This window comes from Bison bison, unplaced genomic scaffold (genome assembly GCF_000754665.1).
Source record: "Bison bison bison isolate TAMUID 2011002044 unplaced genomic scaffold, Bison_UMD1.0 scf7180017864330, whole genome shotgun sequence".
In the NCBI taxonomy this organism is placed as follows: domain Eukaryota; kingdom Metazoa; phylum Chordata; class Mammalia; order Artiodactyla; family Bovidae; genus Bison; species Bison bison.
In genome coordinates this window covers 10,016,692-10,042,960 of record NW_011494902.1, presented here as the reverse complement: position 1 = coordinate 10,042,960, position 26,269 = coordinate 10,016,692, and the positions used below count along the sequence as shown (strand labels likewise).

General features: G+C 37.8%; 1 protein-coding gene across 1 annotated transcript in view; it reads left to right on the top strand.

The window, feature by feature from the left end:
• The window catches only part of LRP1B (low density lipoprotein receptor-related protein 1B), a 1,806,191-nt gene that overhangs the window by 944,644 nt on the left and 835,278 nt on the right, over positions 1-26,269 (top strand). Inside the window, exons 19-20 of the mRNA XM_010853706.1 lie at positions 17,562-17,642; positions 18,781-18,942. Coding sequence (XP_010852008.1) covers positions 17,562-17,642; positions 18,781-18,942 — 243 coding nt within the window. The remainder of the gene's footprint in view (positions 1-17,561; positions 17,643-18,780; positions 18,943-26,269) is intronic.

Genomic DNA, 26,269 nt, shown 5'->3' with positions numbered 1-26,269 from the left:
GTTTTTAAGGTTGAGGTTTCCTGAACTGTAGAAACTAGAACTTATGATATAGTCTTCATACATGTACAGGGAAGACTATATATTTTTTCACTTACAGTCCAAGCTAAGACATTTCCTTGTATTGAGAGGAATGTTGTCTGATGCTTCCTTCCATGGAATTTTAACCTCTGAGACTGGGTCTACACTAGGATCAATGCCTTTGTGGAATTAAAGATTTATCACCTATGTGAAGCTGTCATTAGTCCTCAAACATGTAGATTATAATTCTATCATTCTTCTATTGCCTTTCCAAGCAAAGTCACACACACACACACACACACACACTTCCAGTAGTTATAGTTCACTAGCTGATCTAGTTTTCTGTACCATTCTCATTTCTGGGTTCTGAAAATTTGTATTATTTTTTTTACACATTCACCTATGTGTTAAAATGTTTGGTTGCTACTTTATCTAGAATTTCTCGTGTCTGTCACATTGCCAGAACTATTCAATATTTCTTTTCTCGTTCTCAGTCTCATTCTTTATATACTCCCTGGGTGTCCCTTTGACTTCCAAGTCTTTATTATATCAATGGTGATCATTTCTGAATCTGTCTCTCAAGCCTGTTTATAGCTCCTAAAATTCCACTACTTCTGTCTTACACCTTATTGCAGCCATTCTGGAGTTCTTGCAGTTTCTCATATATTTTATGTACTCTGACTTCTGGGCTTTCAGAAATGCCATCTTTCTGGAATATTCTAAAAGCACCCCTTTCCCTCCTGTTTGTCTGATTTAACCTGAACCTGTTATTTGTATCAACTTGTACATCACTCCTCTGGGAAACCATATCTAAGATTAGATGCTTCTGTTGTGTGTTTAAATAACACCTGGCACTGCCCTTGTCATAGCACTTATCAGAGGTTTATTAAGTCACTTGTTTAATTAAATTACAAATGTTTTTCCTATCAGATTGTAAGTACTCTGAGAAAAGAGAATGCTGAATTCTGTATTCCCAGTGCCTACTACATTTGATTCATTCATACATTCATTCTTTCTGGGTGATATATCTCTAAGGTCTAGAACTCTATTTAAACTAACTAAACAAAGTGTTTAGTAAAATATCTTGAATGGGTAAAAACTTTCACAGTAGTTTTCTACTCTGTTTCATAGAATAGGAACCAGAGATCAGAGGTGTTAAGTAACTGCTCAATGTCACACATTAATTAGTGATAATACAAGAATTTGAACTCAGGATTCACCTGCTTATAATGTTTATGTTCTTTATACTTGGCATATGTGAGATATGAGGTTTTTATGTAACAACAGTGAAAGAGTAGTAAAATAAAGACAATTTGTGGCACCCTATTCTCTTATAATTTTTTTTAAAGTGTATTTATTGGATCTTTTGAAATTTGTCCTACCAAAGTACCAATTCTCTGGAGCCACAACTAGCATTGGTATATAGAAATGTTGTATATTTTCTCAGAGGATATGGTCCTACAATTGCTATAATTTTAAAAAGTATTATTTTCCATAACTATAATTATAAACATTAGAGTAGTAAAAACTAGGATTGGAGTAAAAATAGAAGACATAAACCACAGAAAGAATAATAAATTTTTCATATCTTTTGCCCAATATTTTTATGCTATGATTCTTTTAAGGACATAGGTATAATCAGAATGGTATAGTGAAAAATAATTTAATTTTGGAATCAGATAAGCATTAGGATTTTACTCTGACACTAGTTGGTAATGAGTGTGTCCTCAGGCAAGTCATACTGTTTTCTTCTGAAAATTTGAGTTGGTAATGACAATTGCAGAGCTGTTGAGTAGAGTGTAAGTAATGTGTTAATGTGGGCTACCTAGTGCCTCTTCTCAATAAATAATAATGTATAATGTATTATAGTCTTCATCATATTTAGATTAACATCAGGGCTTCCCTAAGTGGCTCAGATGGTAAAAAATATGCCTGCCGTTCTAGAAGCCTGGGTCAGGAAGATCTCCTGGAGAACAAAATGGCTTCCTACTCCAGTATTCTTGCCTGGAGAATTCCATGGGCAGAGGAACCTGGTGGGCTACAGTCCAAGGCATCACAAAGATTCAGACACGACTGAGAAATTAACACTTTCTAACCATGGGCTCCTATATTATCCTTACCTTGTCATTATTTTAACTTGAATCTTCTATGAATTTTCCACACACTTGTCATAGTCAAATTCATATGTGTATATATATATATGTGTGTGTATATATATATATATATATATATATATATATATAATATGTAATACATGCTCTCAAATGAACCTGGAATAACTGTATTTTGAGACTTCAATAATACATTATTTAGAAATATTTATATGGGGAACAAAAAGGAGGAATAAGTAGGACAATTCCTAGATTAGAGACAGGAAAGAAATGTAAATTTCATCTGAAATCTACCTCACTGGGAAACATCTGTCTAAGCTGTGTATAGTGGATAAATATAAGTACCATACCAACCATGATTACCCTTGAGAGAAAGAGAAAATTGTTGCCACTTATACAATAGCATACATATAACCTGGCAATAAATTTTAGGTGAAAAATATAATAGATAAGTTGAACATTCTACCTGCAACAATAGAAGATTTTTTAACAGCCCATTAATCCATATTATATATTCTATGAGGTTGAAGTAACTGTAGAAATAAAATATAGTTTTCTTTTCTGTGCTATAATTTCAACATGTTAAAATGTAAGCCACTTTGGTTTAATATGTTTCTTTTTCTGAGTTAATCAGGTAGTCTTTCCAAGAGTCCTGTAATTTATGTCTCAAGGAAGATCCAAAGTCAAATAATACTTATGCAAAGTCAAGAAGGAAAAGACACTGTGTAACATTTAAGACTTTATCAAATGCAATACTTCATAATGATATTTTAACAGAACAAGTATCCAGAAACAAAACAAAATATTAGGTTCTATTTTCAATTTTAAAAGTAATACTCATATTGAAAACAGGGAAAATATCAGATTTGTTTTTTAAAACTTTATTTTTTAGGGGAAAAATGTATATTGTCATTGTACCTCATTTCTTATCACCATCAGATGCTAATTATAGGACACTGAGCTATGAAAGCAGAGTTTTACAACATTAGTGAAAAAAGGAAGGAGGTCTACATTGTATTAAAATTTTTTTGATGAAAGTCTTTCTAAAATGTTTTGTACAGTTGACTGCATTATTAGGCAGAGAAAAGCCCAAGATAATTTTAATGTTTCTTTATTTATCAGTTCTTTCATTTTTCTGAAATTCAGTTACTGTGTTTTATTGGAATGCTGTGATAATCCTAGGAATTATTCAGGTGAGAAACCATATTTGTTCTACATTAAATTATTTAGAGTGTCATGCATTACCAGATGACATTTTTTCTGACTTCTTGACCTTATGGACTTAAGGGACCCAGGATACCATGTTACAAACCAAGAGTCTGTGAATAGAAAGCCTGTGTGATTTACCAATAAGAAAACAAAATTGAATCATTAGTAACTTTACTTTTTCCAAGTGTCCATTAAATTAATACCTTTATTTTTTTTTAATGAGTTACTCTTTGCTTTCTTCTCTTCCCACCTTTTTCTTCTTTGTGGAATTTACCTATTGGTCCTATAAACTCAGTCATAATTGCAAGAAAGATGATGTAACCAAATATTATATAAGTAATAAATCAGAAAGGAAATTAGTTGTTTAAGAACACATGTGCACTATATGCAAATATTGACATAAAGCAAATAGATTGGCAGATATTTCTCCAGGAAAGGTGACTTTCTTCGGAATCAGAGGAGTATTGCAATTCAGGGTCTGCAACCATGGTGAGCCACATGCAAAGCCTCACAAGGGACGGAGAACTCTTACAGAGGGGAAAAGGAAGTTGGCAAAAGGAGTCTTTTTTTTCCTGTTGGGCTCAGCTGTCATCCCAGGGTATGAGAACTCCCCCTTCTTATCTCCCAAATCTACGTAACTGAGATGCTTATTTATTAATTTCTTACACATATGCATATGTTGTATTTACTTACACATGTACATATATTTACTGTGAGCATAAGAGGCATGACTCATTTTCTTAGTGAAAATACATTGAATTTTCAATTATTTTACTCACTTTGGAAGTTTTTACCTTTTGGAAACTAATTTCCAAATGCTTCTTTTGGCTGCTTTTTAAAATTAGAATCTAAGAACTGGATAGAATCTTAAAGGTCACAGGGAAAATTTCTCAACTGACAGTATATCTCATTTAATTGTGTTTTGCTTTATTGCACTTTCAAGATACTTTTTTTTACAAATTGAAAACTTGTGGGAAACTTGTGCTGTCAGATGATAGCATTTTTATCAATAAAGTATTAATTAAGGTATGTATGTTTTCTAGACATAATGTGACACAAGTATAATGTGAACATAACCTTTATGTGCATCAAAAAATTAAAATATTTATGTGGCTCACTTTATTGAAAATGCAGTTTTTTTGATGTTTTCTGAGACCAAGCCTGCAATGTCTCTGATGTATGCCTCTATGCCAAATTTTAGAAGCTTCCAAATGCCTTGAGGGATTCATTTTTTCCTAATAAAATTTATGATGTTGGTTAATATATTTCAAACTTCATAGAAAAGAGATTTTAACATGTGAATTAACCTATTATGACTAAAGATGTAATATTATTTAAAAATTAATTGTCATCATTTCTTACAGTCTGCGTGTAGTTGCTTACTCGTTTTAACCATAACTTATACTTCATTTAAAGTCTCTATTCATGTCTACTCCACATCTTCTAAACATTAAACACTTATTTATCTAATGAAAAAAGCATATTTTTTTATAATATTCATATTGATCCTTTAAAGATAAATGAATTTTCATCATTTTTTCAGATTGAAAAATCTTTCCAAGAGATATTGATTAAATTAATTATGCTTTGGTCATTTTCATTTCTTTTTTGAGTACTTTTTCATATGTCAGAGTATTTGTTCGGTTGCTTTGTAGATGACTTTTGATATAGTCTTTCATCTCTGTGTATCAGTTATTGCTTCCTTTTTTTACTACTTTTCTTTTTTTTTTTTTGGCTGCACCACATGGCATGTGGGATCTTAGTTCCCAGATCAAGGGTTGAACCTGTGCCCCCTGCATTGGAAGGTAGAGAATTAAACACTGGATATGCCTCCTTTTTACTTCTATCTTGAATCATATTTAGGCTCTGATCATGTGTTTTGGTTTAAAAAAGTAACACTTATTCTAAAATTCTATCTCAAGACATGGCATTGGTAATCATAAAATTTAGTAAAATATTGTTCACTTTTATAATACTTTCCATTTTAACCATTATGCCAGTACCAAAGATGGATACTCAAAGGTAAATTCACACAAATAAATTTCTTTTATGCAATCTTAAGTAAAGAAGCAAGTAGTCAAGGATCCATGTTAACAAGATCTATTAGGAAGCCACCACTTTCCCTACCTGTTATTTAATAAATAATAGCAATTTATGTTGTCACTGGATAGTTTACCAGTATTAACGTGGCTATCACTTGTAGTCTGTATCACTGCTGATCACCCTGCTGTCTCTCTTTTCCTAGTTCTAGCTACATAATAGAGTTCAGTCTCCAAAACTCATCATTTCATAATTTTAAGAACAAGGGTGAATATTTTAGCCTCTGATTTATATTTGAAATATTATTTCTGGGATAATATACAAAAAAGGCCTTTGATATGACCATGCAAAATTAATTTGCTTGCATTTTGTTTCCCTAGTGGCTCAGATGGTAAAGCGTCTGTCTGCAAGGCAGGAGACCCAGGTTTGATCCCTGGGTTGGGAAGATCCCCTGGAGAAGGAAATGGCAGCCCACTCCAGTATTCTTGCCTGGAAAATCACATGTACCACGGAGCCTGGTAGGCTACCGTCCATGGGTTCGCAAAGAGTCAGACACGACTGAGCAGCTTCACTTTCACTTTTCACTTTTGCTTTTCATTCTAGTTATTAGTGATTTGCCAAAACCTACATGTTGACATAGACTTTTAACTTTAAAATGTCATGGTTTTTAAAAGAAAATGCAAAGTTCTATAGGAATTGTAGCAATGTCATTTAAAATTCTCATTTCCTAAAGTATATTTTGTTAGTACTAAGAAAATGCTCAATGGCAACTTTTTAGAAGAATTACTACTGGGAGTACTTTGTAAAGTCCTCTTAAAAAAAAAAAAAAAAGACTCAGAGTAGGCCTGGAGGGGAAACCTGGGAAGCATGACTGCCAAAAAGGCCCAAGTCCCATAAAGAGAGCAAGGCCATAAGGGGGCCAGTGGTAACCACCACTCAAATCTTCTCATAAATGGTGCAGTGCAGGGAACTGTTGGCCCAAGTGAGATGGCGTGGTGGGTGAGATCAGCCTTATCCAACAGGCCAGAGAGTGTGATGACAGAGGGAGATGCAGGCAGAAAAACTCCCCATGCATGTGTGAGATCAAGGATTCAGTTGTTACCCACTAGAATGGGTTTTGTTTAAAGGGTTGTGTTTAAAACATTAAGGAAAAAGATAGACCCAAAAACTGTGACAAAAATGATCAAGTAAATCTTGCTATAATCCACTTATGAATAAAGTAAGAGTTGATAGTGTTGCAGATTTTAAAGAAATATCAAAATTCAAAATAATTGGTATTTTTGATATTCAGTTCAGTTCAGTTCAGTCGCTCAGTCGTGTCCGACTCTTTGCGACCCCATGAAATGCAGCACACCAGGCCCTCCTGTCCATCACCAACTCCCGGAGTTCACTCAAACTCATGTCCATCGAGTCGGTGATGCCATCCAGCCATCTCATCCTCTGTCGTCCCCTTCCCCTCCTGCCCCCAATCTCTCCCAGTATCAGAGTCTTTTCCAATGAGTCAGCTCTTCGCATGAGGTGGCCAAAGTTTCAGCTTTAGCATCAGTCCTTCCAATGAACACCCAGGACTGATCTCCTTTAGAATGGACTGGTTTGGATCTCCTTGCAGTCTAAAGGACTCTTATAGAATTATGAAATATTGGCTGGTATGTATGGAAACTGGTGAACCAAATACTAAACTATTGAAAGTATTTAGAGACTCATTTCTACTGGGCACAAAGAACTCTCTTTATATAATGAAACAATTTATGAGAACTAACGTAACTTTTATATTTAAGATAGATGGAAAATATGGGTAAAGTAACAGTTTAGGTACTTTCATGGATAATAAGTTAAAATAAGGTAGAATATTGATAGTAGGATGTTATAGAAAGAGGGATAGATGGAGAGTTTGATGAACTTAATTCTAATAACCTAATTTCCATTAAGGAGGTATACATAACCTTAGGCAAGCCTAACATTCATGATTTCAGTTTCTTTAGGAGTAAAATAGTTTTATATAATCAAACATTTCTTATTTCTTTGTTTTTCAAGCACAAAAATCTGTTGTTATTATTCATACATTTTTTACTTAATTCCAGAAGTAAAGCTATAGACAGATACAGAATTGTGTAGCTAGATAAGAGGTGAATAGGTTTGGCTGAAGGAATTTGGGCAGCCTGAGTCTAACTCAGCCACATTGGTAGCTCTGAGACAAGCTAAAGACTAAAACGTGAAAATATTGATGGTCCCCCAGCCGTCAGATGGAGGTTAGAGAGAAAACCAAGTATTTGCCACAAAATGACTTTGACTACTGCTGCCAGGGAACAGTAGTAAAGAATATAGGCCACAGATCGATCTCTGTGTCATTTTTTTCTGTCTTTATACCAGTGAATTGATGGAGGTTTTTTCATGCTTCTTTTTCTTTTTTTTTAATGTCTATTAAATAAGTTGTGTGTGTGAGGATTTATGATTCCTTGGATATTGTCTTGGGAGATAAAAGGTCTGATATTGAGTAAATCATGTTAACTCTACATGAATTACTTTCATTATATGAAAAATTTTATCCTGGGAAATATTAGTAAGCTTCTTTGAATTCCTTGGATGAACTGTTAACAATCATCTTTTCTCTTATTATTACTACCTTATTTTTCTCTTGTAATCAGTCCTGATTATCTGATCTTATTTTGACAAAATTGTCTGCTCAATTCACTAATCCTTTGAATTGGCTGACCAATTCTTTTTTTAGAATCATTTCCTGTGCTAATTCTATGCTTTGTTTTTTCAGTGTTTATTGTTATGGGTATGTCATTGTAGTTACCTGTTAGTAAACAAGGTCTTTTGATTTAATTAAGTAAAATTTTATTTTGAAATCTTATGTTTTGCTGTTGTTGATTTCCAGGGGATTTTTTTTTTTTTTTTTAATTTAGAATTCACACTTTCAAAATCTGTATAACTGTATTGTCAGGGGAGTGTGTAATTTCCTTGGTTCTGTCTCATCACAACAAAAATTTAAAGTGATGGATGAACCAGCATTACAACCCTCAGATGGACCAGTGTTACAGCTCAGTTTAATTTAGAAAGTAAAGAAAAATACATCCTCGAGGCATGAGGGCATGCCAACCCAAAAGATGCGAAGAGAAGAGAGGCCCCTCTTGTATATGTTTTCTCTCTTTCCCCGAGCCTGCCATATGTAAATTGGGCTAGCAAGGAGGGCTGTTTGTTTTACCCTCGATTCTCACTCTGGTCCTTGGACCTTTCTTTGTTCTATTTTCAAGGGCTTTTCCCTTCCTTGTCTTTTAGCCACCACCATTTTGGACTCCTTTTTCCTATTCTATCTACCTAACATTCCCCCTTTAAGAGATAGGAGGCCCAATTCTTTGGGAATAGGGACATCGAGGTTTCTCTGGCTACTTCCTGCTGAACTGGGACAACAGCAAGGGGCATTGGGCCTCTCTCACTTGATAGTCTCAAGCCTCAGAGTCCTATAGCAGTGTCCATCTAAGGGTGATTGATATTTTCATGGTTGGCTGTAGTTTTATATATCCTTGTTGAACTGGCACTGCATGTCTTAGCTTGTTGACCTGGGCAGAGAAAAAAATGGTTTAGACAATTGATAATACATGGGACAATCATAAGCAGCATCAATATGGTAATAACAGGGATTAGTAGGGACATTAGCCAACTCCAAATTTCCCATTACCAGGAGGATCCCCCAAAGAGAGATTGTAGCCACCCCAAGAACTCCCCAGCTCATTCTTTGAGTTCCTGTAGGGTCTAGAATGTTTTTCTTGAGGACTGTGAGACTTTCTTTAACTTAGCTGGAAGTATTTACCCAGAAACAACACATCTCATTCAAAATGGCTCAAGTCCTTCCTTGTTCAGGGATCAGGAGATCTATCTCCTGTCTATTTTGGAGTACAGCACTTGACAAGCTATGTTGGCTCCATAGAACTGTCCTGAGAAATCTTATCCCCAGAAACTTGATTTTTGAGGTGTTCATTAGAATGGCATTCATTTGTAGTTCTGAATAGGTATCTGAGATTTCCCAGGGGCTCACAGGTGTATTGAGTGTCCTCTTCTGTTTTCTTCTATGGCTTGACTCATGAGTAGTGAATGCAGGAGTCATGTCCCAAGGTACAGTCAAGTCATGTACCTTGACTGCTGTGGGGGTAGAAAGTATTACAGGGTAGGGGCCCTTCCATGTGGGCTGGAGTTGAGCTTTGGGGATCCATCTTTCTAGACTTTAATAAGGACTTGAGTCCCTGGAACATATAGTGGTGACTCCTTAGAATCTTTGGATCCTGGTTGACTCCCCACAAGTGTATATCCTATTAGAATTTCCCAATGACCATGGTATAAGACTGGAGGGTCTGAGCCTCTGGATCTGGGAAGAGGTCATTGACATAAACAAAAGGTCTCCCAGAGAGCAATTCATAAGGACTAAGACCAATCTGTTCTTTAGGGGCAATATGAGTGTGGAGGAGAGCTATTGGTAACACCTCCTTCCATCCCAGAGAGGTCTCTTTTTTATTGCTGATTTTAAGAATTGGTTGGCTCTTTCTACTTTTCCTGAAGACTGAGGCCTCCAGGCACAATGGAGAAAACAAGTAATGCCCAATGCTTTAGAGACCCCTTGGGTGACCTTAGAAGTAAATGATGTCCCATTGTCACTTTATAATGACCTGGGCAGACCAAATCTTGGAATGATTTCATGGAGCAGTTTTTTTACCACCTCCTCAGCCTTCTCAGTCTGGGTGGGAAAGCCTTCAATCCATCCTGTGAATGTATCTATCATGACTAATAGGTATTTATACCCTGGAGAAACTGGCATCTGGGTGGAGTCCATCTGCCAGTCCTCTCCTGGGTAGGTCACATGTTGTTGGACAGGATGGGCCAGCTGGGGTCTTCAAGCTTCTTGGGGGTTGTTTAATTGGTAGGTGGGACAAGAAGAGACCATTTGCCTTATAGTCATTTGGAGGCCTATTTCTCTGAAGGACCTTTCTAGTAATCTTTGGAGGGCCTTTTCCGCTAAATGAATGGTGGCATGTGAGGAGTTAACCAACTTCCATTGGAGGTTCCTAGGCAGAGAAAAGGAGTCCCTCCTTTTGGAACCACTCCATATCATCTTCTTAAAAGTCCTCACCCTTAGCTTTAAGAGTCTCACCTTCAGTATATGAAAGAGTTTCTGTCAAATTAGTCTGTGGAATTAATGTGGCAACCCCTATTAAGTTGTTGTTCTGTAATGCTGCTCTCTGCTGCCTAATCAGCTGCTTGGTTCCTTTGTGCTACTTCCATGCTCCCTTTTTGGTGTTCTTCACAATGGGAGACTGAAACATTGGCAGGCATATATACTGTCTCCAACAGCCTAATGATTTGATCGCCATGTTTGATTGGGGACCTTCGGGTGGTCAAGTGGCCTCTTTCTTTCCAAATAGCAGTATGTGCATGTAGCATCAGAGAGGCGTAGTTGGAGTCAGTGTAAATGGCTACTCTTTTTCTCTTTCCTAGCTCTAAAGTTTGAGTCAGGGCTATGAGCTCAGCTAATTGGGCCGAAGTACCTGGTGGCAAAAGTTTAGTCTCTGTGGCCTCAAAATTGGAGATTACTGCATATCTGGCTCTTTTTCCATCTAAGACAAAGCTGCTTCCATCAGTGTACAGAATTTCCTCAGGATTGGTCAGAGGATCTTCTGACAATCCCTCTCAGGGTTTTGTTCAGTAGTTCAAGGTCTCTGACACATCCAGTTGCACCCTTGGCTCCAGCCCTGTGATAGTTATCTGTGACAGGCAGGCTGGCTGGAGTAGGCCGCTTTAGTCCTGTTGAACCATCATGAGGGAAGGCTTGGTGCTTGACCTTGAGGCTCTGGGTTCTCGAGGGCAGAGTGCCACCCAAAGTCCCAATTGATGATATTTGTAGCAAGCCACTTTAGGAGACTTGGACTTGTCACTTGGACACTTTTTGGCCCAATGTCCCATCTGTCTACAGATTAGGCATTTGCCTCATGCCTTGTCCTTCAAGGACTCAGAGTTTTCCATAGGGCTTCCCTGGAGGGCGGCCAGCATCTGGGCATGCCTTGTCTCTTTCTTTTTCTCCTTCTCCTGGGCCTTGGCCTCCCTCTCCTTTTCTCTCTTATAAAGGTACTGGTGGCTGTCTGGACCATCTCATCTAAAGAGGCAGCAGGGTCCTGCTGCTGTTGCTGTTGTAACTTTATCTTGATGTCTGATGTGCATTGGGACAGGAATTTGTCCTCTAAAATCACTTGTCCCTCATAAGAGTCTAAGTCCAGGTTGGCAAACTTTTGGAGGGCCTCTTTTAGCCTTTCCAGAAAGACAACGGGGTTCTCCTTGGGCTCCTGATTTATTGCTGAGTTCCAGGCATAGCTGATTACTTTTTGCCGGGCTGCTTTCAGTCCTACCTTCACACAGATCAGAAAATGATCCCTTTCCCAGGTGTGTTCAGGATCATTATAATTCCTGTTAGGATCTGAGGAGGGGACTGCAGTTTCCCCTACTGGGTATTTATCACTTGACATGTAAAGCCCCATAGCATACCTTTGGGCTTCCTTTAAGACCCTAGCATGTTCAGGGTCAGATAGAAAGAAAGTGAAGTCGCTCAGTCCTGTCAGACTCTTTGCCACCCCATGGACAGCAGCCTACCAGGATCCTCCATCCATAGAATTTTCCAGGCAAGGGTACTGGAGTGGGTTGCCATTTCTTTCTCCAGGGGATCTTACTGACCCAGGGATCAAACCCAGATATCCTGCATTGCAGGCAGACATTTTACCATCTGAGTCACCAGGGAAGCCCCAGAGTCAGATGAAGTTTGGCTAAATATGACCATGATGTCCTTCCACGTCAAGTCAAAGGCCATTGTAATGTATTGTAATGTATCTATATATTTGCCTGTGTCATCTGTATAGCTTCCAAGGTCTTGTTTGATCTGTCTTAGTTCTAAGAGGGAGAACTGCTTATGGACCTGGGTTGGTCTGATTTCTCCTCCAGTTTCAACTAAGGTACATACTTGAGTTGGCTTTTGTGGAGGGGTGTTCCCAGGTATGGGGGTATGTTTGGATACAAGGAAGGAGCACCAGGCAACTCAGGAGCCATGGGAGGTGAGCCTTCACGTGAAGGTCCTCCTCTTGGTTGTCTGGCCTAACACCAATTGCCTAGTAGGCTCACTTTTAGGGCATACAACAACCCTGCACTTAAGACAGAGTTCCTTCATATCTTTTAGTTGGAAGAAAATTTGGACATAGGGGATCTCTGTCCATTTCCCTTGTTTTTTTGTAGAATAAGTCTAGCTGCAGGATGGTATTGTAATTTAAATTCCCATCCTCAGGCCAGTGTTCCTTGTCCCCCAGAGGATACCGTGGCCACGCAGTGGCACAAAATAATTTTAAGTGACTTCTCTTTAGAGTTAGAGGATTAAACAGCTTCCAGTAATCAAGGATGCATCTCAAGGGCATCCGCCGGGAAGTGGATTGTTATTTCCCATCTGAAAGACAGTCATGACAGGGAGGAAAAGAAACAAGGAAAAACTAATAGGCCTCCTTCAATTTCCATGGGTGGACTTCCTTAGGGGTGAGTCTTTTTGAGACTTATCCTACCCAGTACTGTTGCAACTTGAGAGCCAGGCATCTCCAGGTCAGGGTGCAGATCCCCAGCCAAGCTAAGGTGTGACAGCCTCCTGGAGATCGAATTCCCAGGCAGACTGAGGCAGGTCAGCCTCCCAAGAGTTGGATCCCTGCGCAGGTTAAGGCATGTCGACCTCCTGGGACTCTTGGACTGGTGGATACCTGAGCAGGTTGAAGCATGACAACGTTTCAAGGACCAGATTCCTAGGCAGATCAAGTCAGGTCAACCTCCTGGGACCCCCGGATTGGAGTTGGGCATCCCCAAGGTCTCCAGTGTGACCAATGCTGGGTAGGACTAAGGGGTTGTAATTTTAACTCATTGCCAGCTTGTTCACCGCAGATGGGAATAGATATCATGACATAAAGCAATCCAAGCCTGTGCCCTGAGACTGTGAACCTGGTGAAGCAGCCATAAGCCTTATCCTCTTACTGCTCTAAGGGAAAGTAAGTCACTGATTTCTTCCCCTAGTCCTCTATAAGAGTAGGTTAGGATGTCTCCAGTGGTAAACATTTCATTGTCATAGACCCACTTTAGGTAATAACAGAAGTAATGACAAAAGAATGGGTTATCTGGTCCTGTTAGGAGAATTAAGATATTTTAATAAGTGGGATGGAACAGTGTTGTCTACAAGGGGGCAGGGTCCTAGTAGTAAGAGATAGTAATTGGCTTAAGAACAAATTGATAAGAGGCAACAGACCAGATGTTCCATAAAAGTGGAGTGGAAATTTGATCCAGGGGTATGTTTGTAACTTTAGGAAAAGGGTGGTAAGGGTTTAGGCCAAACGGCCTGCAGGGCTAACTCCCAAAGTGGCAAACATTATCCCTGGAAGCCCAATTGCCCTTGAAGGGATGCCAGCAGATGAATTTCCAGCAGGCATTGTGTGCCTGTCACCTGCCCTAGCAGGTCCACTGAGAGATGGCTCTTGTTGCACATATTGTAGGAAACATAGAAGATGAAGGCCTGAATATCTTGAGGGATTGGATATTATACATTATTTCCCTCTCAAGAGCTAGCTACTTTCTGGTTGTCCCAAGGGCATAAACATAAACCTGATTAAAATCAAATGGGTCCATGATGACAAGTCAAATTCAAATACACCTTGATCCCCAATCTGCAAGCTAAGTGACACACCCAGAACTGGCAGGACAGTTCCAAGGCACTGTCAAAAGACAGAGGAGTGGTTGGTTCCCCAATGGTTGGGAGATTCTCCCACTCATTAGCATATGAATTCACCTAGCTGGCAAAAAATAGACACACCACATTCCAGGGCTACTGCACTCTCCTCTGTGATGGCCCACACCCTGTGGAGTGTGCTTCTCTCTGAACAGGAACAAATCCACCTCTTACCTATCTTTGTGTCTCTAACTGAAGTTTTGCAATGAGACATCAGATCTTGAGCTTCATTAGGTCCTAAAGCCAGGCACGATGCGTTTTGGCTAGGCTCAAGTCCCGGGAGAAAAGAGCTGAAGGACAGGAGGTAAAAGCAGTGGGAAAAAACACACTGAGGAATCCCCTTCATAACCTGCCAGAAAATTTGCTAAATATCTGACCTGTGCTAACAGTTTTCATTGGCCTGACCCTTGGCACAAAAGAAGATTATGGACAGAAGAACCCCCACCTGCTTGAGCAATGGCTACTGGGGCCCAGCAGATAGTGGAGCCTTTGGGACACACTGAGGAGTAGCCCCTTCCAGAGTCCCTCAGTTGCACCCACTGCTGCTCACCTGTTAGTGGGGGGTTCGAGTAAACAAGAAACAAGAGATTGTAAAGGAATTAAGATTTTTTTTTTTTACCGTGAAGAAATGTCTTTAGTGAGAGTATCTTAATGGTGAATGCTCTCAGCTTTTATTTGGATGAAAATATTTTCATCTTCATCCTTGAAAGAGCATTTAATAACATAATGTTCTAAATTGACAGTTATTTTTTCTCAGACTTTGGAGATAGCATCATACTGATTTTTGTCGGTCCTTAAAAATCCCAACCCTTAGTGCTTCTGCTGTGGCCTCCCTGGATGGCAGTTTATTTACAGTCTGTCTTTCCTGCCCCACCAATACTATCTCTGAGGGGACGCCACATTGCTCACCCTCAGTGTTCCTTAAATACTGTAGCCTTGTGCCCTGTCCAAGCAGGTGCTTCATTTGTCAAGCAATGAAAACAAGAGGGAGAAATCCCATGTTGCAAATATAAAATGTAGGGCAAAACAGAAAGCATCACTATGAACAAAGCTAGTGGAGGTGATGGAATTCCAGTTGAGCTATTTCAAATCCTGAAAGATGATGCTGTGCAAGTGCTGCACTCAATATACCAGCAAATTTGGAAAACTCAGCAGTGGCCACAGGACTGGAAAAGGTCAGTTTTCATTCCAATCCCAAAGAAAGGCAATGCCAAAGAATGCTCAAACTACTGCACAATTGCACTCATCTCACATGCTAGTAAAGTAATGCTTAAAATTCTCCAAGCCAGGCTTCAGCAATATGTGAACTGTGAACTTCCAGATGTTCAAGCTGGTTTTAGAAAAGGCAGTGGAACCAGAGATCAAATTGTGAACATCTGCTGGATCATTGAAAAAGCAAGCGAGTTCCAGAAAAACATCTATTTCTGCTTTATTGACTATGCCAAAGCCTTTGACTATGTGGATCACAATAAACTGTGGAAAATTCTGAAAGAGATGGGAATACCAGACCACCTGACCTGCCTCCTGAGAAATCTGTATGCAGGTCAGAAGACAACAGTTAGAACTGGACATGGAACAACAGACTGGTTCCAAATAGGAAAGGGAGTATGTCAAGGCTGTATATTGTCACCCTGCTTATTTAACTTATATGCAGAGTACATCATGAGAAACACTGGGCTGGAGGAAGCACAAGCTGGAATCAAGATTGCCAGGAGAAATATCGATAACCTCAGATATGAAGATGACACCACCCTTATAGCAGAAAGTGAAGAGGAACTAAAGAGCCTCTTGATGAAAGTGAAAGAGGAGAGTGAAAAAGGTGGCTTAAAGCTCAACATTCAGAAAACTAAGATCAAGGAATTAAGATTTTGTTAGGCATATGTCCTTTCAGCCATAGGTGTGAGGACCTCCTGCCTTAACTGGAGGTCTTCTGGAATCTGAGACTGAGTCACGTGAGCTTTCTGCTGAGTTTGTTTTTCGCTGTCCCAGTTTCCGGTACTCTGGGCTTCTTGTCACTTCCCTTGTGCTGGGTTTTCTTCCTGTTCAGCTTCCGCCATGGGAGCTTCATTCAGAGTTGGATTCCTGCTGTGCATGGTCTCCTCCTCGTGGGGGCGAGAGGAGGTCGTTTCAGCCAGATTAAATCTGACAAATGGTACCATAGATGTCAGGGGAGTGTGTAATTTCCCAGGTTCTGTCTTGTCACAACAAAAATTTGAAGTGACATACGGACCAGCATTACAGCCCTTAGTCAGGCCAGTGTTACAGCTCCATGTTACAGCTCCATGTTACAGCTCCGTTTTATTTAGAAAGTAAAAGAAAATACATCCTTGAGGCATGAAGGCATGCCAACCCAAAAGACGTTAAGAGAAGAGAGGCCCCTCTTTTTATATGTTTTCTCTCCTCCCCCTGAGCCTGCCCTATGTAAACTGGGCTAGCTAGGAGAGTTGTTTGTTTTACCTGAGATTCTCACTCTGGTCTTCAGATCTTCCTTTATTCTGTTTTCACAGGCTTTTCCCTTCCTTGTCTTTTAGCCACTGCCATTTTGGACTCCTTATTCCTATTCTAACTACCTAACATGTATGATAGCAACTAAACTGAGTTTTTTGTTTGTGTTTGTTTCCTTACTCTCAGCTTAAGATATTGACATCATTCAGGCAAAGTTGGATTTAACTTTTCTGCTTCAGCTCCCTATGTTCAGAAAAAGACTTGTAACTTATCCCTTTTCCAGAGGATCTTCCCAACCCAAAAATCAAACCAGAGTCTCCTGCATTGCGGGCAGATTCTTTACCAGCTGAGCTACCAGGGAAGCCTGCTTTAAAACACATATGTCACTTTTCAGTGCAGTAGTATAGAGCTCTATGCAGCTGTTCTTCACTGAGAGAAGGTTGAGTTCCTTGATGTGGGGGAATTGACATCTTTTCATTTTTCTTGCCGCATAATGAATCTAAACAGTCGTTCATCATGTGATTTTCTTTGGCTTTTAGTCACTGAAATGTATTCCTATAAAAGATACTAAAATTATGCATATCCTGTGTCCTCAAATAGTTACTGTCACTTTATTTGCTTATCTAATGTTTCCTCTATGGACTGTGTGGAAGAGAGGGGCAGAGCTCTGATTACATTAGCAAATAGGAAACAAATGAAGTCAAACACAATAACATATTAATATAATGATAGAACTGAGTGAAGTCAGAAGTTTGCAAAGTTCAGCATTTTTTGGACACAGGGTATGCATACTTTAAATAACTTTTGTAGGAGTATATTTCTGGGACTAAAATAAAGGAAAATCACTTGATGAAGGACTGTTTAGATTCATTATACTGCAAGAAAAATGAAGAGATGTCAAACATAATCAGTAACATCTTTCCTATTGGATGTTTTTATATCTTTCACAGAATTCCCAACTTGTGAACCACTAACTCAGTTTATATGCAAAAGTGGAAGATGCATTAGCAGCAAGTGGCACTGCGACTCTGGCAAGTACCGAATGTTCACTAGACTGCACTGATTTGATTGGAGGCCTGGCTGTCTGTGCAGCTTCACTTCTTTCAGAGCTGGTTTGTAAGAGAAGTTTGCCAAGTCCAGCAAAATGGCTGAGACAAGTGGTGAGAGGGCAGATGGCCTGTCAATGGGGATTAGCATTAAGGACAATGGAGCTCAATGGCAGTCCCTTGGGGCTATCTATGATGGGGATTTGTTTTCACATATTATGCTAGATCTAGTCTAAGTCTACAAACAAGACATGAAGGGAACAATTGAGAAAATATCCTGGACAATTCAGGTTCCTCAAAGCATTGATGTAAAATGCTCTGTAGTATCAGGATGGAGTAGTTCATAAATTATTATGGAAGATCCAGATGATCTCAACTCTGTCATGTTGGCTTTTTATGTACAAATGATATTTTTTCTTCACTCAGTTCTATCATTATGTTAAATTATGCCAAATACAGGTAAATGAATGCAACCTCAGCCATTAGTTTGAATTTAATCTGTTTTCACTTCACATTCCCCTTGCTTCCCTCCTGCAGCAATTGTTAATATAGAATATAAATCATTGCTAATGATAGTGTACAAAAAATTTCCTGATATAAATACATACTTAAGAACCAGTGGTGTAAAGGTACAGAGTGAGCCCTCATGTGGGAGAATGGAGAAAAGGGATCTGAATTAAAGATAGTTATAAACACTAGGGCATAGAGCTTATAGGTCTAAATAGTAATTTTCCAACAATAATTATATCACAAGCTGTATCATTTCAGGAAATTCCTACAATCACCACTGTCTTCCCCACTTCATAATTATTTCATGTTGTATAGTTTAATCCAGTCAGTGGTTAGTCATTTCTGAGTGAAATAGAAATTAAGCTTCAAAATCCAAAGTGAAGGATGTTTTCCTCTTTAATTTACTAGTTGGCATTCAATCAGAAACAAAGCAATATAAAAATGGAAATAATTTTCCCACTGCTCATGGGAAATGTTGATGATTGATTTATCATTCATTTTTTCAATAACAGAAGAAAGCACTCAATACCAAAAACAAATGTTAAGTATTTCATAAGAAAATGTTTCTCCATGGATAATTTTTCACTACCTGGTTGTTAATGCTTCTTTCTAGATGATGACTGTGGAGATGGGAGTGATGAGGTTGGCTGTGTACATTCCTGCTTTGATAACCAGTTCAGTTGTTCCAGTGGCAGATGTATCCCAGGCCATTGGGCCTGTGATGGTGACAATGACTGTGGAGACTTCAGTGATGAAATCAATTGCACCAGAGAAGGTTAGTAGTTTTGTGAATCTACAAACCTCAATATCAATTTTAAATTGATATATAATATTTGGAGTATTTTAGAGTGAAATCACAGAAAAATAAATTTCTCATCACATAAAAAAGTATAAGTGGAACTGTATAAAATAATTTGATCATCTCTTTTTTCTTTCTTTTGCACTATATAATCATAAGGGATTTGACTTAGGTCATACCTGAATGGTCTAGTGGTTTTCCCTACTTTCTTCAATTTAAGTCTGCATTTGGCAATAAGGAGTTCATGATCTGAGCCACAGTCAGATCCTGGTTTTGTTTTTGCTGACTGTATAGAGCTTCTCCATCTTTGGCTGCAAAGAATATAATCAATCTGATTTCTGTGTTGACCATCTGATGATGTCCATGTGTAGAGTCTTCTCTTGTGTCATTGGAAGAGGGTGTTTGCTATGACTAGTGCATTCACTTGGGAAAACTCTGTTAGCCTTTGCCCTGCTTCATTCTGTACTCCAAGGCCAAATTTGCCTATCACTCCAGGTGTTTCTTGACTTCCTACTTTTGCATCCCAGTGCCCTATAATGAAAAGGACATCTTTTTTGGCTGTGAGTTCTAAAAGGTCTTGTAGGTCTTCATAGAACTGTTCAACTTCAGCTTCTTCAGCGATACTCATTGGTTCAATCCCCTCCAACTTCTAAATTGATGAAACCCCAAGCCCATCCCCAAAGGGGGAAAAAAAGAATTAAGAAAGGCATAATTTCCCTTTTCTTTTCACATCAAATTTGTTTCCGAACGCTGGTAATCATTCCCTATTAAATGTTGAGGTATTCCAACTGATTGACCTTCTGGAATGGAAGTAAAGAGAGGAAGGAGATCACAACCTTGGCTCCCAGGATATCCATGGGCGACCTGATCTTGTTGTTTGCATGGGTAACTTGGCAAAATGCGATCAGCCCCAGGACATGCTCATGAATTAGAAATCATGTTGGAAATATCACAAAAAAATTGTTAGCCTGTCAAAAATTCATACAGCAATAACATTTTAATTGGAAGCTTTCTTTTTTGACTAAGAAATTAATTTTTTTTAATTCATTCTTTCATTTATTCCAAAAATATTTATTTTCACATGCCAGACTGTGCTTGAACCAAAACATAGATTAAAGAATGAAAAAACATGGTCACTGTTCAGTTTTTAAAATCTAGCCTGCAAACAGACAACAAAGTGTGATCATGAGAAATCATTCTCAAAGTGTTTTCCAAGGAGATTATTTCTCTTCTGCAAATATTTGGAAACCTATAAAATAGAAAATTTCTAAAGTATTTTCTCTAACAAGAATTCCTTTTGTCTTTCATTTTTCTTTCTTCATCTCTCTCTTTCTCAGTCACTCTGTCTTTCTCTCTCTTCCTTAATTTCTCTCAATTGTAAGTATGGGAAACAGTGGCAGTTAGGGAAATTATCTACATAATACTAGGTTTTTAAAGGAGTAAATATTTTTGGTGAATTGCCTAAGTGATTTTATTAAAGGAGATATTCTCTGATTTTGATTCTCCCTGTATGACCTGGATTATAATAGTCAAGGCTTAATACAAATATGTTCCATAAGAACCATGAAGCAATGAAACACAGGTACTCTTGGTCAGTGGTCTTGACATGATTCATGTCTTTCCTGACATAGGACAGCCCAGAAGCTATAATGAAAACAGAAAATGACTAAGAAAATTTTTGTAAGAGTATCTTATCAAATTTAACATGAACATATTTGAATTTAATTTTGCTTCAAAATCTAGAGGAAGGATAAATCTCTCTCCACACCCACCCCCCCCATCTCTATCTCATTCTTGTCTCTTTTTCCTCTCTCACTTCAGTTGGTCCACTGGTACATATGAACTAGAACTTTTTGCTTTTAACTAATCTAGAGTGGAAAAAGAAAAGGTATACAAAAGATATTTTTCCTCTTTTTCTTTGTATATTTGAGACATTAATCTGGGGCGTGGTTACATTTCATTACTAAATTGGACTTTGAACGCATACTACATTTTCCCTCACCTCACAGATGTCTCTTTAGGCTCCTCATGAGTTATACATCTGTGGCCTGCTGGCACTGCCCCATGATGTGCTGTGAAAGAAATTGCCACGATGTTAATTTGCTTTCATCTCAGAAGTGAGATCTCATCCCTCTTTTCTGTGTGTATGTATCTCTAAGTTAAAATGATCATTGCACAGTAAAACATTTTGGAGAGATTGGTTTAGTTTTATGAGTATCCAAAGCGAGTGGTACAGCCCCTTATAGGCTCTCTAGACAGTTATTTGGGTTTGGATTATAGAATCAGTGCCTAGTTAATGTTAATGACCTTTATCTTTAGGTCATTTTGCTAATATATTATTGTAAAGGAAATACTGTCAACGTGAATACCATGCGTTTCTTATATGATTAAAGTAATACACTAAGGAAATGATTCAGATAATCCACATGATTCTTGGCCATGTTTCAAGGAAAGAATGAGAAGAACTTCCTGAACTAATTTACATTTAACTGATTGTAAATTGTACTAAGATTCTCTTGTCAAAAATTCTACTTGGTGAATACAGGTTGTAGGCATTGAAGACAGGCAGCATTCTGGAATGACTTTCATGTAAGACAATCTAGAGTATTGCAAAGGGCATTTAAATATTTTTATCCGTCATTATTTTATGTATTTTGATATGGAAGTTGTAAAATAGCCATGACATATAGAATTGTTAGCATTGATCAGGAAGGCCATTTTGCACATGGAGGATTTGTGAGGCCATTGCCAAGCTAAAATAGAAATTTGATGCAGTTAGTCATATAATTCAGTCCCAGAACCTGCTGTGGAAGAAAAGAGCAGGGGATTCTGGCTTGAGTTTCAGAACTGGCTGTCAAAACTGATCAAATCCACCATATAATTGCTCAGCACTTCACTTTACACTGCCTGTGTAAGCAGAGCAATTGGTACAGTTTCTCTCAACTCAAACTGTTTTCAAAAGGACAGAAAATACTCTTGAATTAGACTTTAATAGTGAAGGAGCAGGAGATACCAAGAGATGAACATTTCATATATAATCTCTATTTCAGCAAATTCCTGAGTTTAAATTAAATTCATATTCTCTCTGATACCACTTTCAAGAAAATAATTTCTATAGTGATGGTTATTTTTTATCATTAGTATGATTAATATATGGAAAAGTGTTAATGTCTGGTCCTCTCTGAGATTAATGTTCACTCATCTCTTTCTTTCTTCATATTGTGCTGCTCTTTTCCTCTCTTCCAAACTCCCTGGGGGGCTTCATAGATAGTGCTAGTGGTAAAGAATTTGCCTGCCAATGCAGGAGACATGGGTCCAATCCCTAGGTTGGAAGATCCCTTGGAGAAGGAAATGGCAGCCCACTCCAGTATTCTTGCGTGGAAAAATTCCATGGACAACCTGATGGGCTATGATCCATGGAGTTGCAAAGAGTCAGACATGACTGAATGAGCACACAGGAAAGAAAACACACATCTTTACAAATCACTACCTAGGAATATACACACAGTCTACAAGCTTAAGTAGAATACAAACAATCCATAGCACATAGATTCCTTCCTTTGTTTCAGTGTTTGTTTGTTATTGATTTAGCACTGGTTTCTTTTTGATTCTGAATCCTTTGATTGGTACATATAACTATGATTACCCTTTTGTAGCTACTGGGTGGGTGAATAGTTTTTCCAAGTGGAAACATAAGTGAGGCAGGGCCTTCAAAGAATTTGTAATGATAGAACTTTTTCTAGAGGCTCAATCCTGGCCATTTATTAAGCATTGAAAGGTTTTTGTCAAAAAACAGTTTTACCGGCATACATAGTAAGTTTCAGAAAGACAAGGAAAGTTTGTCTGTTTTATATATATAATTTCACAGTGAGTGCCAGTGAGGAGATTCCATTATGATAATATGGGGTCAAGGGAAGGAGTTAACCTATGTTGGCCTCCCACAAATTGTCAGACATTCTTATGTTTGTTATTCCATTTAATTTTCAGAATAAGGATTATTCAGAGAGGTTAAGACACTTACCTAGGATTACACAGCTGGAGTTTCAGGGTTTCACAGTTGTAATTTCAAAGGCTGACTGTTCTTTATCCCTGTGTCTAGCTGTCTGCTTCTGCAGCTATAGAGTATAACTCTATTTTTTTTCTAACTCTCTATGAGGTAACATTTGTATGATCCCCAAATAAAACTTTCCTTGTCTTTCTGAAACTTGCTATGTATTGCACATAGAGGATATTAAAAAAAGAAGTAAAAAATAATAAAATATAAGGAAAACATCCTATCTATTTTATTTTATTCATATCCTGGGCTAAAATTGCCAAGATTTATGGGATAAATGAAAGTGGCTACGCTATATTAAGGAAAGGTATATGATTAGATCCGTGCACCTAGCCTTGCATATCATCATGGAAATAAACTCTAGGATGAGGAAACAGAAGAAATTACTAGAAGTATAAGATGAATAATTACTACCTTGTTCTTAAGTGCATACTCATTATCACTTGATGAAAAAGAGAGACCTTTCTACTTATTATAGGTCATTGCAATGAAATTTTCCAAAAAGCACTAGAAGGGACCTGGGCCATTACATGAAATCATCACAAGAAGTACATTTGTCTTTTTTGTCTGTTTGTTCCTAGTCTCCATCCCCTTCACTGCCCCTCCCTCCTCCCTACAGTTCTCCTTGGTAGTGTGGATTCTGAAACTTTGTCATTGGAATAGCTGTGGACATGGTTTCTCTGCCATAAAAGTTTTACCTCATAGACTCAAAAATTCTAACAAGCTGAAAGAAAATGAAAAGATCATTTAGTTCAGTTTTGTTGTGCAAATGAGAAAAAAAATACTCAGCTAGATAAAATTATCTGTATGTGTATATAGCAATAACAAAAACTGATGCTACTTCCTGGAAGAAGCTAATAATGTTCTAAGTTAGAAATGTTGAAATTGAGTCCTTTGATACATAATGACATTTTCAGGAGAGATTTTTTGATTCAAATGATGATGTCAAGTTCTTAGTGGAAAATCCAGAAAGTTCTGGCAGTTCTGCCAACCAAAAAGCCATGATATCCTGTCTGGGAGATTGAATCCTCTCAGAGCACTGCAGGTATCAAACTTGATATTTAGCTAAAGACTTTGGGTTACTCATTTAAGCATAGAGAGAATAGAAATTAAAGCCAACATCTTTTGACTTCTTGTCTACATCAAATACATAGTAAGTTTCAGAAATATAAGAAAAGTTTTTTGTGCCACAATTTAATCTTAAACACATAGGAAATAAAGTATTAGTAAATTCTGTACACAATCACCTGTCTTGTTTTTCTTTCATGAAAATATACTTCAATTCACTTTTACTAGAACACACAATCAAACAGAATTGCTATTATTTCTCAGGCACTGAGCTTTGCTAACAATTAAGTATTGGATTTGAATTTGGGGAGATCAAATTATGTTATGGATTTAGCAGATTCATATACTCTTCTGTCCTAATATTCTTAACTACTCTTTTTTTAATGAAAATATGGATTGTTACCCAATAAAAATGCAATTAAAAGCAAATCTAAATGTCATCTAGTTTTAGAGAGGTATAGTATCTGTTTTCAATGAGATACAACTTTTCTGGCTTAACTTTATTCTCTCACAGATTGATTTATTTTGCTTAGAAACTGTTAACAGTGAGATATCAAAACAATGTTAATTATTAATGGATTTTATCCATAGGAAACCTCTTTTTTGTTTTCTAGGACAAAATAGCTCTTTAAAGGTCATTTTAACGTTAATATTTATAGACAACTTTTACATCAAAAACAAAGAAAACTCAAGAGTTTTGAATCAATTAAGAGCAAAAACTGTTTTGAGAATCTGTAATGTTCCTAGCAATGTGATTATCAAGAAAAGTAAAAGGAATCAGCTAAATATAATTTTAAAAAGAAAATCTTAGAAAAAAAATGGTTCCTAAAAATGGAAAGAAGCCAGTTATCTTCATATTTACTCTTCAAAAATTTAGTAATAGGTCTAAACTTATTCCTAGATAAATTTAGCTTCTGCATAAGACAATAATTATGTACTTTGACACTAAACAAAGTAACAATTCATTTTAGTTTTGCAGAAATAATTAATAAAGTCAATAGGTAACAGGAAGACCTAATTTTAATGAAAAATTTTAGCCTGTTTCCAACTCTTTTAATGGGAGAAGGCGATGGCACTCCACTCCAGTACTCTTGCCTGGAATATCCCATGGACGGAGGAGCCTGGTAGGCTGCCGTCCCTGGGGTCGCTAGGTCGGACATGACTGAGCGACTTCACTTTCACTTTTCACTTTCATGCATTGGAGAAGGAAATGGCAACCCACTCCAGTGTTCTTGCCTGGAGAATTCCAGGGACGGGGGAGCCTGGTGGGCTGCCGTCTCTGGGGTCGCACAGAGTTAGACACAACTGAAGCAACTTAGCTTAGCTTAGCTTAGCTTAGCTAACTCTTTTAATAGAGCTGAACCATAAGGGCAAGAGTAAATTAATTTCCACAGCCTTTAAATTCTGCTTCCTTGTTCTAAATTGTGGTTAATGGTCAGTGAATTCATAGGACTTGAGGAATTCAGCAGAAAACACACACACAAGTAAATAAACAGAAAAGAGACAAAGGACATATATAATGTACAAAATAATTAATTCACCTCTCAATAATTGAGTTGTACTCAAGCTTTTATGAGACTAAAGTAAGCAATAAGATAAAACTTTGCCTTTTTCCTATTAAAAAAATAGTTTATAATTAGCTTCTTTCAGAGCCTATGTGAACTGTCAGCTTGTATTGCTTTATTTATGTGATGCATCAGTTCAGTTTGCACTTATATTATATCCTGAAATGCAATTGACCAGATTCATCTACTTTTTGTGAGGGAATTTATTTCATGCTGGGTATTTGTGTACACACAGGCTTTCTAAGGAAAATTGTCATTGTCTGAATCCCAAACTTTTCTACAGATGACTTTGTTACATAACATAATCAACTTAATCTACCATGACCTTCCTGGTATGGAGTACTTCACTGGTATGCAGATCTTTCAGTACAGCATGCTGCTATGTTGATATGTATACACTTAATGGGATGTTCTAGAAATCATAAGCAGAATTTAGAACATTTTAGAACACAGGTCCGCAAATCTTTTCTGTAGAGTCCTGTAGTAAAATATTTTAGATTTTGCCTATTTCATCTACCCAGCTCCACTGTTTTAGCACCAAAGAAGCTATATACTATTTCTCTACAAATGATTATGACTGTGGGCTTCCCTGGTGGCCCAGTGGTAAAGAATCCGT